The sequence below is a fragment of the Artemia sp. Qi Xiang Cuo genome, chromosome 21, assembly GCF_049724085.1.
Source record: "Artemia sp. Qi Xiang Cuo chromosome 21, ASM4972408v1, whole genome shotgun sequence".
Lineage (NCBI taxonomy): Eukaryota > Metazoa > Arthropoda > Branchiopoda > Anostraca > Artemiidae > Artemia > Artemia sp. Qi Xiang Cuo.
Genome location: NC_142814.1, coordinates 40,656,971 through 40,673,920, shown reverse-complemented (window position 1 = coordinate 40,673,920; position 16,950 = coordinate 40,656,971). Strand labels below are relative to the sequence as shown.

Genomic DNA, 16,950 nt, shown 5'->3' with positions numbered 1-16,950 from the left:
ATTTAATGGGGCCCAATTAAATGAAGGTCGAGTGGGATGAGATTTGAATTAAATAGGGTCGAGTTAAAAGAAGGTTGAGATGTACCAGGGCTGAGTTGAATGACATTTGAGTCGCATTGGGTTGAGCTAAGTGGGTGTTGAGTTAAATTAAAGTTGAATTACACAGGAGCCATTTTATTTATAAGTTGTTTCATTGGATCCCAAAATTCCTGAGCTGCTATTTGACCTTAAATACAATTGAGCACTGCCCTAGACATCAAACCCCGATTTTAGTGAGAACTGATGTTTGTTTTGCAAGTGGTTCCCATGTAATTCAACCCGTGTTTAACTCAACCCCTTTCAATTCAACCCATTTAACTCAGCCCTCGTTCAACTCAACACCTGTTTAATTCGACCTCGGTTTAACTCAACCATTGTTTAACCTAACCCCCATTTGATTCGACTAGGAGTGGACACTAAATTAATGTTTAGGTGGGAGTACTGATAACATTTTGGCTTCCCTATCAGTATTTTTCGCCCCTCTTACCCTGTAATAAGATTAATTTTTGACCTTCTGACTGGGGGTACCTGCATCTACAACCACACCCTGCATCTACTAGAACCCCCGCAACAGGCTATGGCATGTTAGGTTAAGTTACATGGGGGTGACTTGAATGGGGGTCGAGTTATATGGGACTGAATTGAATTCTGTTCAGCTGCATAGGGGTTGAATTAAATTATATTTAGTTCAATCGGGGTTGAGTTGCACAGTGGTCGAGTAAAGGCGGGTTGGGTTGCCCGGGGTTGAGTTAAAGGGGTTTGACTTAAACGAGGGCCGAATTAAATGGTTTGAGTTAAACGAGTTTGAGTTAAACAGGGGTTGTGTTACGTGGGACTACTCACAAAAACGAACATAACTGAGTGTTTAAATGTGTAAATGTATAAAATACTATTCAGATAGTGAAAGCTAAAAACTTAGAAAAAACTGCCTCAAGTATAGGGACAAAATTGGATAATCATAGGGAGTGTCATTGTGTGACCTAGGTCTCTATAATATAATATGTGATATAATAGTGTGATACAGGTTTCATTATAAATGCTATCTGGAATTGCCCACTTTCTCTCAGCTTTAATGGTCCAGCAAAGATTTCTTTGTTGTTCACAGTTAAAGAGTTGTCAACATTTGACCAGTTCAAAGTTAATCTACCCGTTTAATTCACTTTGAAAATTTTTAGTTTTGACTATCCTTTGTCTGGAAAGCCTAGAATTCTTGAAATATGCATGGCCTAGTTTGTGACACCATGAGTTTAACATATTTCATTAGCATTTTGGGTGGGATACAAATTCTACACTAATTAAGGAGGGATTCAGAGAGAATATTTTGTATTTTACAGCTTGGGATAAATTTGAAAGAAAACATGTATAAAATTTACTAAGAGAGGGTCTACTTCAAATTTATTCAGTGACAAATGAATTAGGGTGTTGTGATCAACGAAGTCAAATGCTTAAAAATATGAACATGGCATGAGGCAAAGCAGCAGTTCCTCAGATAATGGAGAAATCTGGCATCATATCTGCAAAACTAAAATAAAAAAAAAAAAAAATTTTTAATGTTTTTTTACCATGTGAAATATTATCATAAATAATAATCATCAAAATCTCTTGTTGTTGAGAAAGTACCTGTAAATTTGACAACTATGTTTTCATCAGAGAACCCTTGAATTTCAACACCAATTGTTTCTCATTTGTTTTACATGTTTAGTGAAGTTTTGACAGAGTCACCTATATTTTGACAGGGCCTGTTGCTGTCTGTCAAAAATTTTGACAAGGTTGCTACAAAATATTCTGAAAATAAATGAATCTCATAATTCATTATTCAATGCATATTGAATAATGTTTTAATAGTTCATTGTTCTAATGAAAAATTGTATTCCTGCATGAATTAGAGATGATTTTTTACAGTTTAATATTGAAATGAATTTTAATGTTGTGTAGTTGAATGTGTTTTGCTTAATAATGAAAAACTCTTAATTGTAGCGATATACCATCCCCCCTCTTCCAGTAAAGTAAATTTTATAAGTAGATTGGAAAATATGTTTACCTTTCATGTCTGCATATTCCATTCATGATCCTTGGTGACTTTAACATAGACCTAATGAGATGTTTACCTTCAGACCTTCAAGGGACTGATAATTATGCATTACAGTTTTTAGTATGTTCTTTTTATTGTAATTTATATCTGGCTTGTTTTATTCCGTCCCATGTAGCCGATTCATCTACTTTGCTTATTGACAATATTCTCTCGCCTTATACATGTGAGGCTACGTCTGTGATTATGGACTAATCATCAAATCATTGTATGATTATGTTGGATTATAAGATCCAAAAGACTTTGATTAGGGAGATCATTACAAGAAAGAGAAATCTTTCACTTAAAAATATACATAATTTAACAGTAGCCCTTGGTGATGTAGATTGGAGTGAAGTTTTAGAAGAGAGAGATCCTAACACATTGTTGGATATTTTTTATAGAGTATTAAAAGAACAAATAGATCATCACTGTCCTTATGAAAAAATACATCATAAAAAAACTTTTCCACAAAAACCATGAATCACTTGTGAGATCAGTTAATGAAAAAAATCGTCTATATAAGATAAGAATGAACTATCCATCCCCTGATAATAGCCTATTAAATGATTTAAAATTTATAAAAATCTGTTGGTGAAAACTCCTAGAACGAGTGAGAAAAGATATTTTGAAAATTCTTTAAGGAATGCAGATTCACCCAAAAAAACATGGGATCTAATTAAACAAAAGATTGGAAACAATATAATTTGGTCTATATAATATAATATAATAAAAATATCAATATAATATAATATCAATATAATATATATAATATAATATAATATAATATCAATATAATAAAAATATCAATATAATATAATATCAATATAATATATATAATATAATATAATATAATATCAATATAATAAAAATGGTCTTGAATCACAGGAAAAAGGAGCTATTGCAGAATCTTTCAGTGCTCATTTTGCTAGTATTGGTTCTGATGTTACTTATGGTCTTAGCTTGACTTCAGCTAATTCATATAAAGAATGCCTTCCTCAATCAGAGGATACAAGTATGTTTTTGACCCCAGTTAGTCTTGATGAATTCCCAAAAAATTTAATAGATTTAAATAGAGGTAATTCATTAAGTTTGGATGGACTTTCAACTAATCTTATGAAACACCTGGTATCTGTAATTCATACACCTCTTGTTTATATGTTTAATTTGTGTTTATCTTCTGGGGTATTCCCTACTAAATGGAAAATTGCCCATGGTATAAAAAAAAGTGATAAAACTAATGTTGATAATTACCGAATTATTTCAATACTTTCTCCTTTGTCAAAGATTTTGGAAAAGTTATTTCACAAAGAATTTTGTCTTATTTGGATAAAACAATCTTTTAACCAAAAGCCAGTTTGGGTTTAGATTGGGTTGTTCTACTGAACAAGCAGTTTCAGCCCTTTGGCTGAAAACTAATGATGGACTGAATAATGGTAATTATGTATCATGCACTTTCTATAATATAAAAAAGAGCATTTGATACTCTAAATCATTCCATTTTGTTTGAAAAATTGAATAACTCTGGAATTCGTGGAAAGGCATTGGATCTAATAAAGTCATATCTACAAAATTGTGGATTCAAAGTAGACCTACAAGGCCATCTGTCTCATCCTAACTCCCTGAGTAATATTGAAGTGCCCAGGGGTCTATACTTGGACTATTACTATTTTTGATATATATATATATATATATATATATATATATATATATATATATATATATATATATATATATATATATATATATATATATATATATATATATATATATATATATATATATATATATATATATATATATATATATATATATATATATATATATATATATATATATATATATATATATATAAATGATCTCCCTAATTGTCTATCCTATAAGGATAGCCTAGCATTTTTGCAGATGATACAGCAGTATCTATTGAAGCTAAAACCTCTTCATTATTGATCAAGAATATTGTATCTGAAATGAATTCAGTTATCCAGTGGTTTTCTTGTAATTGTCTATTTCTCAATTTGTCTGAGACAGAATTTATGGTTTTTGGGAGATCTAAGCAAAGAGTTGCCAAAGTTGGGATTGATGAGTTAGTTGTTTCTGGGTATAGAATTAGACGGGTTAAGACATATAGATATTTGGGGATTATTCTTGATGAGCTTTAATGTTTCCGTAGTCATTCTGACCATCTCCACATAAAATTAGCCCAAAATTTAGGATGTTTACATTGATTAAAGTAGTAAGACCCCCCTAATGTGCCCCCTAAGTGACGTATAAGGTATGAGCAACACGAACTGAAATTATTACATATATGACAGTGGTTGTCTCCTCCTTAAGACCTCGTTCTTTACGTTAAAGTTCTCTCTCCATGAAAAAATCCGATACTTGTGTGTTATACGCCACTGACTCAAGATTACGATGTGTAAAACTCAAGAACAAACTGACTTCTTCGTTACTTTAGAAACAAATTTGGGCTATATATTTGCACATTCTGGGGGGGGGGGAGGGGTAAAGTAAGTACAATTATTTTTCATATTATGAAGTAAGAATTGTTTTCTGACTTCAAACTATTCAAATACTCGACCCTTTCCCCTTATATGCAAATATATAGCCAAAATTGTAAAGTTCCCATATATTCTGTTCCTTGTCTTTGTCTCGTCTCGTGCTAAGCTGGAAGAAACTAACGAAGAGACCGGTTTTGTTCTCGAGTTTACGCGGCATAAATTTGAGTTAGTTGCCCATAAAACTCTTTCCCCCTACGGAAAGTAAAAAATCAAACCCAAATAAAATTCTCAAATTTGGAAAGCCTTCTTTTCCACGGGGAGGGGAGGGGGGTATTTATCGGGGGGTAAAACAATTCGTTTTAGGTATATGGAAGCTAAAAAATTATAAAAGAATAGCAAGGTATCTGGAAATTTTATTAACTAAAAAAAAAAAAAAAAAAAAAAAAAAAAAAAAAAATGTAAAGTAAATGTAATATTTTATTTAAGTGTTTTTCCAAGCATTAATTTTTTTTTTTTCAATGACCGTTTTTCCAAGTATGACTGTTATTAGGTTAATGTAGTGTTTCGTTTAAGTCTTTTATGATGATCGCTGATCAAAATTTATGTTATTTGTGCCTTTCATTTATGTTATTTCACTGTGTTCACTGCCTTATATTTGGCTTTAAAATACACTTATTTATCTATCTATCTAATATGCAGAATAATTGTACCAAACACTGTACCAGACCCACTATACTTTACCCTCCCCCCCCCTAATTTGCAAATCTATAGCCCACATTTATTTCTAAAGTAACCAAGAAACTAATGAAAAAAACGGTGTGTTCTTGAATTTTACACAGCATAAACATGAAAGAGTGACGCAACAAGTGACAACAAGTACCAAAATTCTTTCCCCCTACGGAAATTTTAAAATTAAACTCAAATAAAATTCTAAAATTTGGACAGCCTTTTCTCCACGGGGGTGGGGGATTTTCCACGGGGGTGTATCTTCCGGGGGGCTATTTTACGAGGGGGGGGTAAACACTGGCCACCGTTTACGCTACTGGGTTGAATTTTGGAGAATTTTTCCCGAGCCAGAGAAAAGAAAGCTCAGATCCGCGTTTTTTAAGTATGTAAAGTTCCTGTTGCGGCTCCCGCCGTGGACAAGAAATTCACACCTTGTTAAAAATTTTAAATTTGTGGGCCCGACGGCAGCTATAATTGAACAAATTAAACGGTACAACGAGAAAGTTTCTTCCCAACCTTCGTACCGTTTGCTAAGACACTGAATCGCTGTCCATTTAATTTTGTTTGCACATCTCTTGTCATATTTAGTCTTTTTACCGTCTCTTGTCATATTTAGACTAGCTGATTGAGTCCGTTGATTATGAATTGAAGTTATCAAGTATTTTGCTGTAGGTTAGGTTAGTTGAATTGAAGTTATTAATCATATTACTTATGTTTCTTCAGTAGTTGGGAGTTTAAAAAGTAAAATTTCTTACGTACCTGCAGTGCAGTGTAGAATTGAGTTTTTGTTTCTCGTCTTTGTAATTTGTTCAATTATGTGTAATGTAATTTATTTAATGTAATGTAAATTTAATGTAATGTAATTTAATGTAAAATGTAATTTTTTTGTGTGTGTTTTTCTTAAAAGTTAGGGGGGGGGGGCAGTCATAACGAAGCAACATTTTTATATACTTTATTTTTATATACTTTATACATTTTTATATATTGTTTGGTTTGGTGATATGAATTTCTTATTTAATAAATGTTGGATGGATGTATTTGTTTATTTTTTTTGTTTTAGTTTTGTTTCTCCAATGTTTTTTCCTGGCCATAGAGCCTTACGGGGGAGTATATATTGAAGCATTTCTTATTTTTACGTGTAATTTACTGTTGATTTTGGTATTCATTTGGTATTCATTGATATTCATTGAAGCAAATAACAGGTATCTAACTTTCATAAAATGTCTTACTTCGATTTAATATTAGATGGCAAAATTATTTTTGTAAAATTGATAAATTTTCGAAACTTTTAGATGCCACATTTATAAACTAGTACTTCTTAAATTGACGTAGAATATAAGTCACATTATTGTTATATAAGCCAAAAATTATTTCCTTAGGTAAATCGATTGTTTCATCAGCGTATAGTTTTTTTTCCAGTTGTTGCTTATATTGATTTTGTTGTTGTTGTTGTTGTATCCCTCTTGTATCCCTGGCCATGGAGCCTTTCGAGGGGTATTAAGAGTAACGTATTTCAAATCTGTATTTATCGGTGAATAAACTAGTATAAACTAATAAACTTCTTACGACAAACTGCTACAAACTCTTATTTATGTGTATGTAGTTTCTTTATGCTTTCCCAGTCTCTTTTCCCAAGGATTCTCTCATTTATTTGTCTTGCCAATCTTTCTCCTGTTTTATTTATTACCCTTCATAATATAATACTCAGTATAATATAGCCCAGTATAACAAAATAAAAATGATACAGCATAATATAATATAATGCGAAATTTAATATAAATTAATTTAGTATGCAACTCCATGGTATTGGTCTCAAGATAATCGACAGCGATTTTTTTTTGCAAACATTGATACACAAGCATTGAAAAAAGCACCGAGCTCTGTCTTTATTAACCCAAAACGTTTTATATATTTGTACATATATATTTCCCCTGCATTTTCCCAATTTTTACCTATTTTTTTTTCTTCTTTTTTTACACCATTCTTTGTCTCTTTTAGGTAGCATTTAGCAAGTTGCCACTCAATATAATTGACCTTATTGCAACTCTGAGCTTTTACTCTGACATCGTTCTTCAGGAACTAGCTCAAAAGATGGAAAATGGAGATATCTTGGAATTTTTCTCAATAATACGAATATTCAGGTTATTCAAATTAACGCGCCATTCTCCTGGCTTAAAAATTCTTATACATACATTCCAGGTACGTTGAATGTCGTAAAGTTGTAAACCATATCCTTGTCACCCAAAAAAAGAAAACGAACATTTTTTTTTATTTTAATCAAGGTTCCAACTGTTCTTGAGAACTGTAAATAAATAAGTAATTCTGATCTGTGAGAAAATGTTTTAGTTTTTGACCCATGAGTGGGTCCCTTTTCATTTGGAGCGTGTTTTTTAGTGTAGTTTTCGCACCTTTGAGTTATTGTGCTTGACTTTAAATTTTTTGCTTTTTCTTCTTTCGTTCCTTATCTGTCTTTTCCGTCTTTTTTTGCCTTTTCTTCTTTTGTTCCTAATCCGTCTTTTCCAATCACAGTTTATAGAATTATCCAATAAGTTTATCGCAGATCATTTCTGGTCTTCATTCTCGGTGCGAACAAAAAGCTCCTCCCACTTATTTCTGCATTAGCGGGTTAGTGTGTTTTCGTCAATCAATGAGAAATGGTTACCAAGTGCATTATTCGTAATTGCGAAAGCAGAAAAAAACTTGGTGAGCCAGCCAAGTGGTTTGCAATTCTCCCATCTCACAGGTATTACTTAATTTATATAAAAATTATTAATTAATCTATTATTTACATACAGTGGACTCAACTGATCGGCCTATGTATGATTTTATAAGAAAGGGGGTGGGGGGTTGATGAAATTTGTGAAAATTAGGAATTTTTTCTTCTTCTAATAACTGGTGGAGTAGGTGTGATAGTTTCAGGGGCAGATCCATGATTTTCTTAGGGGGGGAGGGGGGCGCAAAATAGGTTGATCCGACAAACTTACGTTAGGAGCAAGTTTAATTAATGCAAACTTGCGTTAATTAGGTAAATTACGCTACTTTAGACTACTATAGGGGGGGGCACCCCTCGCCCCCCCTCTGGATCCGCCACTGGATGGTTTATCATTTTTTTTCACGTCGTGAGGTTTATTTTCTACGATATTTATTTTCTAGATAAGACTACTTTCGTTTTTCGATCAGTTTTCGTATGAAATGAGCAGGCCTTTCCTGAACTTTAAACAATAAACACCTCTGTTTGAAAATTTTTGCACTTTGTGAATTTAGATAGCGATAAGGGTTCCTGATTGAGACCAATTTTAGGACTTGGGTTCTAATTATTGGTTGCTGTGGTAAAAGCTGCCATAATAGCCCTATCCAAGAAAATACCAAAAGTCTGTTAAGAAGTGTTTTTCGTAAAATTCTTAGGGAACTTTCAGAAAATTTTATTTCTACTGATCTTAAGTTTAATATGGCCTTTACTGTTCTTTAAAAAAAACTTTCTTTTTCGTAAAGTTTTCGTAGTATATATATATATATATATATATATATATATATATATATATATATATATATATATATATATATATATATATATATATATATATATATATATATATAAACTATAATAATAAACGTAGTGTATATATATATCTGCCTCCTCTCATTTGATCTGCCATCAGCGGTCCAATTACCCTGGAATACGTATTTTGGCAGAAACTTTCTCAAAATGCCTTTGAAACCAACTTGAGACTTCAAAACCTATTTTTAATTCCTAAAAACATCTAATAATAACATTGCACTACTAATTATCGATTTTCATGTATGTATTGGAATAAATTAATTTAAAATTAGTTTCTTCAAAATTAGTGTTCCAACGTTGAAGCCAAGTTTCGCGTCCAAGAGAAATCTGACTTGTCTACCCGTGAAAAGATCTGATGCCGCTTATGTTTATATCTGCAAAAATGTTCTCTAGAGCCCTCGCACCTCGGTCCGGGTTTTTATAATGGGTGAGATAGGGAATGATCATACTGCTAATTCTATAAACTGTGTTTCCAATAAACTTCAATTCAGTAAGAATCATTAACTTTTGAATGATTTCGCTTTGCATTTAAGTCAAATTTTGTTTGCTTTACTTTTGAGTTTACTTTGAAGCTGGATTTCTTCGTTCAAATAATGCTTATTCTTCATTTTGGGGCTGAAATAGTAGCTCTGGCAATGCTGCAATCTATGTATAAAACAGATAAAATTTTTGATGCTTTACGATATCCTATTTTTTTTTTCTTATAAGATGTTTCTGAAAATCTAAAAAGCTCCACAATAATTGAAAGCTCTTTGTTTTTATCTCTTGATCTTTTTTTCCAATTTCAAACATTTCCGTAAAATCAGTTGGGTGGAACTCTCTCTAAAATTCATTTCAACTTAATTAGTTCTCAGCAAACCGATACAATTCTTTTCCTCTATTTTCCCCTCTACGCTCTAAACCGAGTTTAGAGGAGATTACTTAAAACAGTTTCTATAAATATAGAGGTAATAATGTTGCTCTGCTGTGTAAAATTAAAGGATATTTAAAGTCCACTTTCTATTTTGAAGGACCTTACATCAATTTGACTTGATATAAGTTTTCTAAGAAAGATATTTTTGGACTTAAGCTTATTGATTAAGTCCACTCATATATATATATATATATATATATATATATATATATATATATATATATATATATATATATATATATATATATATATATATATATATATATATGTGTGTGTGTGTGTGTGTGTGTGTGTGTGTGTGTCTGAGCCCACTAAAGTCTCCCACTCCTTATTAGAATATCTCGGAGATCCCTCCCCCGTAGAAAAACTGAGAAACAGTGACCTAAAAAAGCGTCTTTTAAAGTGAACATGGAAAAATACAAGTTCATGACGTATGTGGACATTTAGATGACATATATGACGTGTATAAGTATAGATGACGTATACTCGTAGTAAAAATGAGGATTGGACATGAACGTGTGTTGATTTACCGTTAAAATCCCTGCTGACGCTGCTAATCTGAAACAGAAAACTTAACAGCTATTATTGATATAAAGATACAAAATATTCGTAGTAAGTAATTACAGGCTATATTTGCAGTGTTAATGCCTGTTCAGTGCCACCGCTCATTGTAATTTTTTTTTACATATAATATTCTTGATCATCTCGTTTGCCAAAATAACCGTTTTGTTCTTAGTATTTCGTACACATTTTTGTAACAAGGAACACGTCATGGGGATTAGGGCTGACAGTTCTTTGTTGTTTTTTTTTCCCAAGATCTTGACATGTTAGTCCTGAGCTTAAGATTGTCGGAAAAGTCTGTATACTGAACGTTAACTTTAAGAAACACGTTTACTACATGCTATTATTACTATTCAATATTTTGGGTTTTACTTTTGCAAATGAATCTGAGAAACTGCTAAATCGCAGTGACAGCTGTGTGCGTGTTTGGCTTTTAACTTCATGCGGACCAGATTAAGTTAGATAATATCAATTACAGGGCTAAGAAATTGAAAAGTGTTCGGTATTTATTTTAATTATACCGAATATTAATACTTATTTATTAATGCCTATTAATTAATTTATATTAACACTGGATTTAATACTTATCTTATTTTGATTTGACATTTTACAAATAAGTTAATGATTATATTGACTCACATTGCTTTTGAATTAATGTATTTCGATTAAAAATATTATTATAAGCTGGATTACAAAGATAAAATGGATTTTCTGGGTACTGAATGGATTATATTTTTTGGATATAATTAATATTTGGATCTTAATTTAAGACTTTTTGTCTTGATTCTATTTTTCTTTTTAATTTTTTAATCCCATTTGTGCCTGTTTTATTTTCCTTATATTTTACCTCTATTCAAGTATCTTTAATATATATTTATTTTTGTTTTGGTCATATGTTAATACTCATCTTTAAACATTAATTCATTTATTTTTTTACAGGCTTCTGCAAAAGAGCTGTTTCTACTTGTATTTTTTCTCATTCTCGGTATTGTTATTTTTGCCAGTTTGGTTTATTACGCAGAAAGACTTCAGTCGAATCCAAAAAATGATTTTAAGGTAAACTAATCACATCCTTTTTAGCCACGGTAGTTCTCACTTTTGTTTTCTACTTTCTGGTCTGTCTGTGTTTTCAATCTGTTTTTCTGTTTTCTATGTGTTTTTTTCTTTTGTATTGTTTTCTTTATTCTAGTGGTTCTGATTTTTTTTCATAATTCTGCATTCTTTTTTTGTATTCTATTTCTTTGTGTTTTTAATTTGTTTTCTATATTCCGTCCGTTTTTTTGTCTGTTTTCTCTTTACTGTTCTGTTTTTACTTATATAGTTTGAAGTAATTATTTTCCCTGTTGAGTTTATTGCCAAATTATAGAAATAAAATAGAGTTGTGAATATATTATTTCAATTATATTGGTACCCTATAAAAGATGGTTCCATTAGTGAATTCTTACCAGAACCAAGCACTATATGTATATAATAGCTGTTCGTGGGGTACCAAATTTTTAAGTAAATGTTTTTTTATACTTTTTTAAAATAGATAAAATACGAGTAGTAGGCATATACTCAGAAAGGGGAGGGGACTCCAGTTCTATCCCTCCTTTTTCTAAATATAATTTTAGAAAACCTCCCCTTTTTTGTACTTTGTTCTTCATTTTCTTGTGTTTCTCGTATACTTTATCAATTTCTTTGGTGTTTTGTCTGTTTACGGTGTTTAGTCATTTTTATGCTGTTTAGTCGCAAATAGTATGTTGTTTGTAAATGAAGCATGGATAAAGCGGGGTATGCACTACTGGTTTTGTGTATCCATTTTTGTTTTACATTGTCTGCTAAAAAAATTTATTCGTTTTATGAATGATCTTTAATATTCTATTTTTGAATAGTTATCAAAATTATGTTCAGTTCTATATCTAAATACAGTTCAAAGTCATATTCACCCACTTAATTCAATGCAAAAATAAAGATGCTAGATCAATCGGCAGTTTTTCGCCAAAAGGCAGCATCTGCACAAAAATGTGTTATCAGGTTAAGGATAGACATTCCGTGATCTCGAGACGGCAAATTCAATGTCTGACACCAAGTCTGGTGCCCTGAAAAATGCTAGCACCGGAATTTTTCGGGGACATTATATTTTGGGGGTACCGGTATTTTTGGCTTGATAGTATCTTCCAGTAAATAAGGAGCTCCTTGTTCTCGTTGGACACTTCGGCTCTAAAATAATTTTCCAGTTCTGACGTGTTTTATAATTTGGTTCTGGAGGGCGGGGCCTACTGAAAGCTTTGTCCATACTTTTTTTCTTGGTTAGAATAAACATGGTTACTTCGCACCCAAAAAAGTTTTCAACGATTACGCTTTAGATTTTTGTTTCTTTGGGGATAAGAGGGGTGAGGTGGGTGGAGGGAGAACACCAGCAAAGACTTTTTCAAGTTTTCTTCCATCTATATTGTTAAGTTATGTTTTCCTAGCATAAGGGTCTTGGCAAGAGAAGGTCTAGCTGGCACCCTCACCTGGTCTAGATGAGAAGGTATAGCAAGGCACCTGGTGTAGCTGGTGCCTTTTCAAATCACCGAACTTAAAAATCGGTATCCATATTTAGGTACCTTTAAAATTCTTGAATACCAAACCTAAAAAGCTACCGCCTATTGAAGTCCAAAAGTGCCCATCCAAGGCAGTGAAGGCCGGATTTTAGTATCAGTTTTAAGATACTCTTTAGGTCGAATGCATAGTTATCATCGCTTTGAGGTGAAAACAAATATTAGACAAATCCTCCTAAAGCATATAACCAGAGCAGGAATGTACACAGGGGGGGGAGGCTCAGTCCCCTCATGGAATCTTCAACCCTCTTGAATTTGTGGACGCTTCTCATTCAAATTACAAAACTTTTTTTGTATCATTATCCACTGCAGATTCTTTATTATTCCCCCCAACGCGATAAAATTTACATGGAGTTCCCTAAACCAGACAGGAAAAAATAGTGAAACAATAGTGAACACACAAACTATAGCATGCATTATTATTGCTGTATTATTATTTTTTTCTGTTATCAGGTTCTGTCTTGTATTGAATCCATAAAATGGACATGGCAAGAGATGTTTAATAAATGTAAAGAACAAAACTAATCTAAAATTAAAGTCGAAATAATAAAATGATCAGCTTCTTTGTGTTAAAATGTCTAAATACATTGTGATAAAAATATGACCATAAACACAACAATTTGATTAAAATCACTTTTGTTTTAATCCTTTAATCCTGCTACTATTACTACTAGCAACTTACCGCAGTACCAAGCCACCTGAGGCCAACACAGATGCGCACGCTCCTCCTCCATCCCAATCTATTCAAAGCCTCCCTTTTTACACCCTCCCAGGAAGTTCCCGTTTCCTTCAAATCTTTCTTTATGACGTCCTCCCACCCCAGGCGAGGGCGATCTGCTTTCCGTTTAGCCCTAGACGGTTGGCCGAAAAGGACAATCTTCTTATTATTATAATCATTATTATTATTATTATTATTGGTATTATCATTATTATTATTATTATTTGTCGATTGCAAAATTTCTCATCTCTAGTGCAATTTTTCTTCCTATCTTTTGAATCCACTCTCTCTTAAAATAGATGAAAAGGTTAGAAAAGGACGTCATTTTTGTTACATAATATCTTCTTTGATTATAAAACTTTTTGTGCTGTAAGATTTCTTAGACTCATTCCTATCCTTCACTTTCTTGCAAAGAGCTCGTTAACCTAATAAGCAGTATGAAAACGCTTTCAATATATTATGTGCATTTGTATTCTTTCGCTCTCATACTTTTAATTTGTCTCCTTGGTAACGTTTTATGACAGAAAGCATTCCCTGAAGATAAAACGAAGCGACCATTCGCCTTATCCATGAACAGAAATAAGCTTTTGATTAGGGGGAGCTCTTCGTCCTCTATTCGTCTTTGGTTTATGCTATTGTCTTTAACAGGGATGGGGCTGCAAATTTTTACAGGGTTGCCGCCCTGTAAGGGCTTCAGTTATATACTAAAAAAATCTTGGCGGGAATGGTTCATAAATTATTTGTATTAAGTTTTTCTCGTTTGAATTAAAAGTGCTAGACAAGTGATGCGTTTTTTAATTTATAAAAGGCGAAACTGCCTGTTCTCTGTAAAAACAAAGAAAAAAAGAAGGAAATGATAATAACAATTATCAGGGCCGTATCCAAGATTTTCTCTTGTGGTGATACCAAAAGAATTTTGTTCTGGGGTGTGGATCCAAAAGTATTAAAAAGAAGGGATTTACCTCCCGAGAAATCACAAACATATTTTTTTTACTTAGAATTTTAAGAACATTTTGCAAGACTCATAAATATTTTTTAGTCTTTAAGAGAAATAATTTTTTTCCTGAATCTTTTTATGACCAACTTGCGAGTCGGAAAAATATCTCAAGGAGGGGTTGCTAGTAATAATAGAACAACATTAGTGGTCCAGGTTTTTTTCTTCAATGCTAATTTTCCCTTCCCCATAAGGAATTCATATGCTGGAAAGTAAAGCCATGTTGATTTTATGCCCTTTAATTCCATTATTCCCAGGTAGGGGAAGGCTGCCAGACCTTTATCCACCTGAATACGAAAACTGACAATACTTGGAAAGCGAATCCAACCCGCTAGTGAGAAGTGTTTCACGAGCTAGTGGTTTTTAGCGTTAAATTCAAATTATCACACTATAGACTTTAGTAAAAACTTCTAAATTTGGCTTTTTTCTTAATTTTGTAGTCAATGACTTTAAAAAGTTATTAGCGTTTCGAATAACTTCCAAGACCATGAATGAAACCCATTATTGACACTGCTTTATGGAAAAAATGATTATACCTATAGAAGTATTGCCAATTTTTAAATATTTTTTTTTCAGTCGCTTTTCACAACTAGCCAGTATAGTTTTCACTAGCCGGTTTTATAACCCATCTTCGTTTTCAATTAGTTTTTTTTGCGACAGGTACTTTTTTGTGACACGTACACGTACGCGTTCATTGGTACACAGCTTTTCCCGTGAAAGAAACTTTATAAATTTTAACTGGGGGAAGCTTAAAGCCTACATGGCACGATTATGAGGGGTTATTTGCGAGAAACCGTGCTTAAGCCAATAACAGTCTGCTGCTAGTCGCGAATAATAGAAATAAGCAACGGAAAGTAATGCCGGCTGCGCTTTCCAGCTCATGAATAATGTCCTTATGGGGCATGGCTTGTCTTATCAGGGTTACTAATCCTCTATAGACTATAGTGATTGAAAAGTAACAAAATAGTTCTACAGTAACATAGAAGGGTATTTCAGAGGGAGGGGAATAGATTAGGGACAGGGGTTATAAACGAAGAGAAGTGCATTATATGGAGGACAAAAGTGCTATGTGAGATTGAAGGGGAGTCGATGGCCCCTTAATTAACTGGCTGTCTTGAATTATGTAAGAACACTGGGCTGTAAGAAAGTGAGCAGATAATATCAAATCTTAATGTTGAGATAAATAGATCCGTAGCTATTGCTTTCAGCGCAAACGAGACGCAATCAATCAATATTTTAGTTTAGTCAGAGCTTTATATTGTAAGATGTAAATTCTCTAATTACACAAACAAAAAAGTACGCACACCGTAAAGCCGATTTCAAACAGGGAGATGCAAAAATGGGAAGTCTCGACAAAAAGAGAAAAGGTCATTCAAAGACTCCCAGATTCTCCTAATGCAGGAAACCTGAGTTGAGCGGTGGATTTCAACAAAAGTTTGGCAACTTTAGTAACTTCATTTATTGTAATACTACAGATCTGAGTTATATTGAAAATCTCTTTTACACTTGGTTGTTGTAAAACTTTATGCTCAGAATATTTCTATTCGAAGAGCTAATAATTGGATTTAGTAACAATGAGTCTTGAAGCAAACGTAAAACAATATCTGTATTACGAAACTTTCGAATAAGAATATTAGATTGCTTGCACGAGCAAAAAATAAGCTTTTTCACGTGGCTACCTAGGTCACCGATGCTGCAAGACAGACGTTGCTTCTCGTACTGGAAACATACTTATATTCTACGTATCTAAAGCAGTCAACATAAGCAAGACACATTCCAGATAGTTGAATATCAGCAAATAAAGTGCGTAAGCCCAAATCAGAAAAAAGTGATGACCAGAGTTTAGTCAATTCTGCCAACCGCAAAAAATCGAAAATAGCATTGACATTTCAGACCATGTTGGTACTAGCACAGCTTAGTCCTGAGCAATAACAAAGATTGGAGCCATTTCTCTTAATAAAACAGCCTACCAATGAGCTGTTAAATTTACCAGACATGATTTCAATATCCACTGAGTAAGAAAGTGGGGACAGCACTCCATCCTTCACCAATCAACTAAGAAGCCCGTCGAGCCTGGAATCTCTGATTATGGAACCGTTCTACCATAAGCTCAAGTAAGACGGTGGAACTCCTCTATTTTGAAGGATGACAAGTTCTCTAAGCAACGTTAATTGACGGAGGTTGATTCGGTCACAAACATGCTTGAATCGATGAAAAAGCCAAGACAGGTGAACATAGCGCCATTACAAAAATGCTATTGCATTCTAGATTTCAAAAATGCAAATA

At 32.8% G+C, this 16,950-nt stretch overlaps 1 protein-coding gene across 2 annotated transcripts in view; it reads left to right on the top strand.

Annotated features, from left to right (window-relative positions):
- The window catches only part of LOC148939549 (potassium voltage-gated channel protein Shaw-like), a 350,445-nt gene that overhangs the window by 211,128 nt on the left and 122,367 nt on the right, over positions 1 to 16,950 (top strand). For both annotated transcript variants that reach the window (XM_089107173.1, XM_089107174.1), the window contains exons 6-7: positions 7,333 to 7,533; positions 11,307 to 11,423. In XM_089107173.1, the coding sequence (XP_088963299.1) occupies positions 7,333 to 7,533; positions 11,307 to 11,423 (318 nt within the window). The remainder of the gene's footprint in view (positions 1 to 7,332; positions 7,534 to 11,306; positions 11,424 to 16,950) is intronic.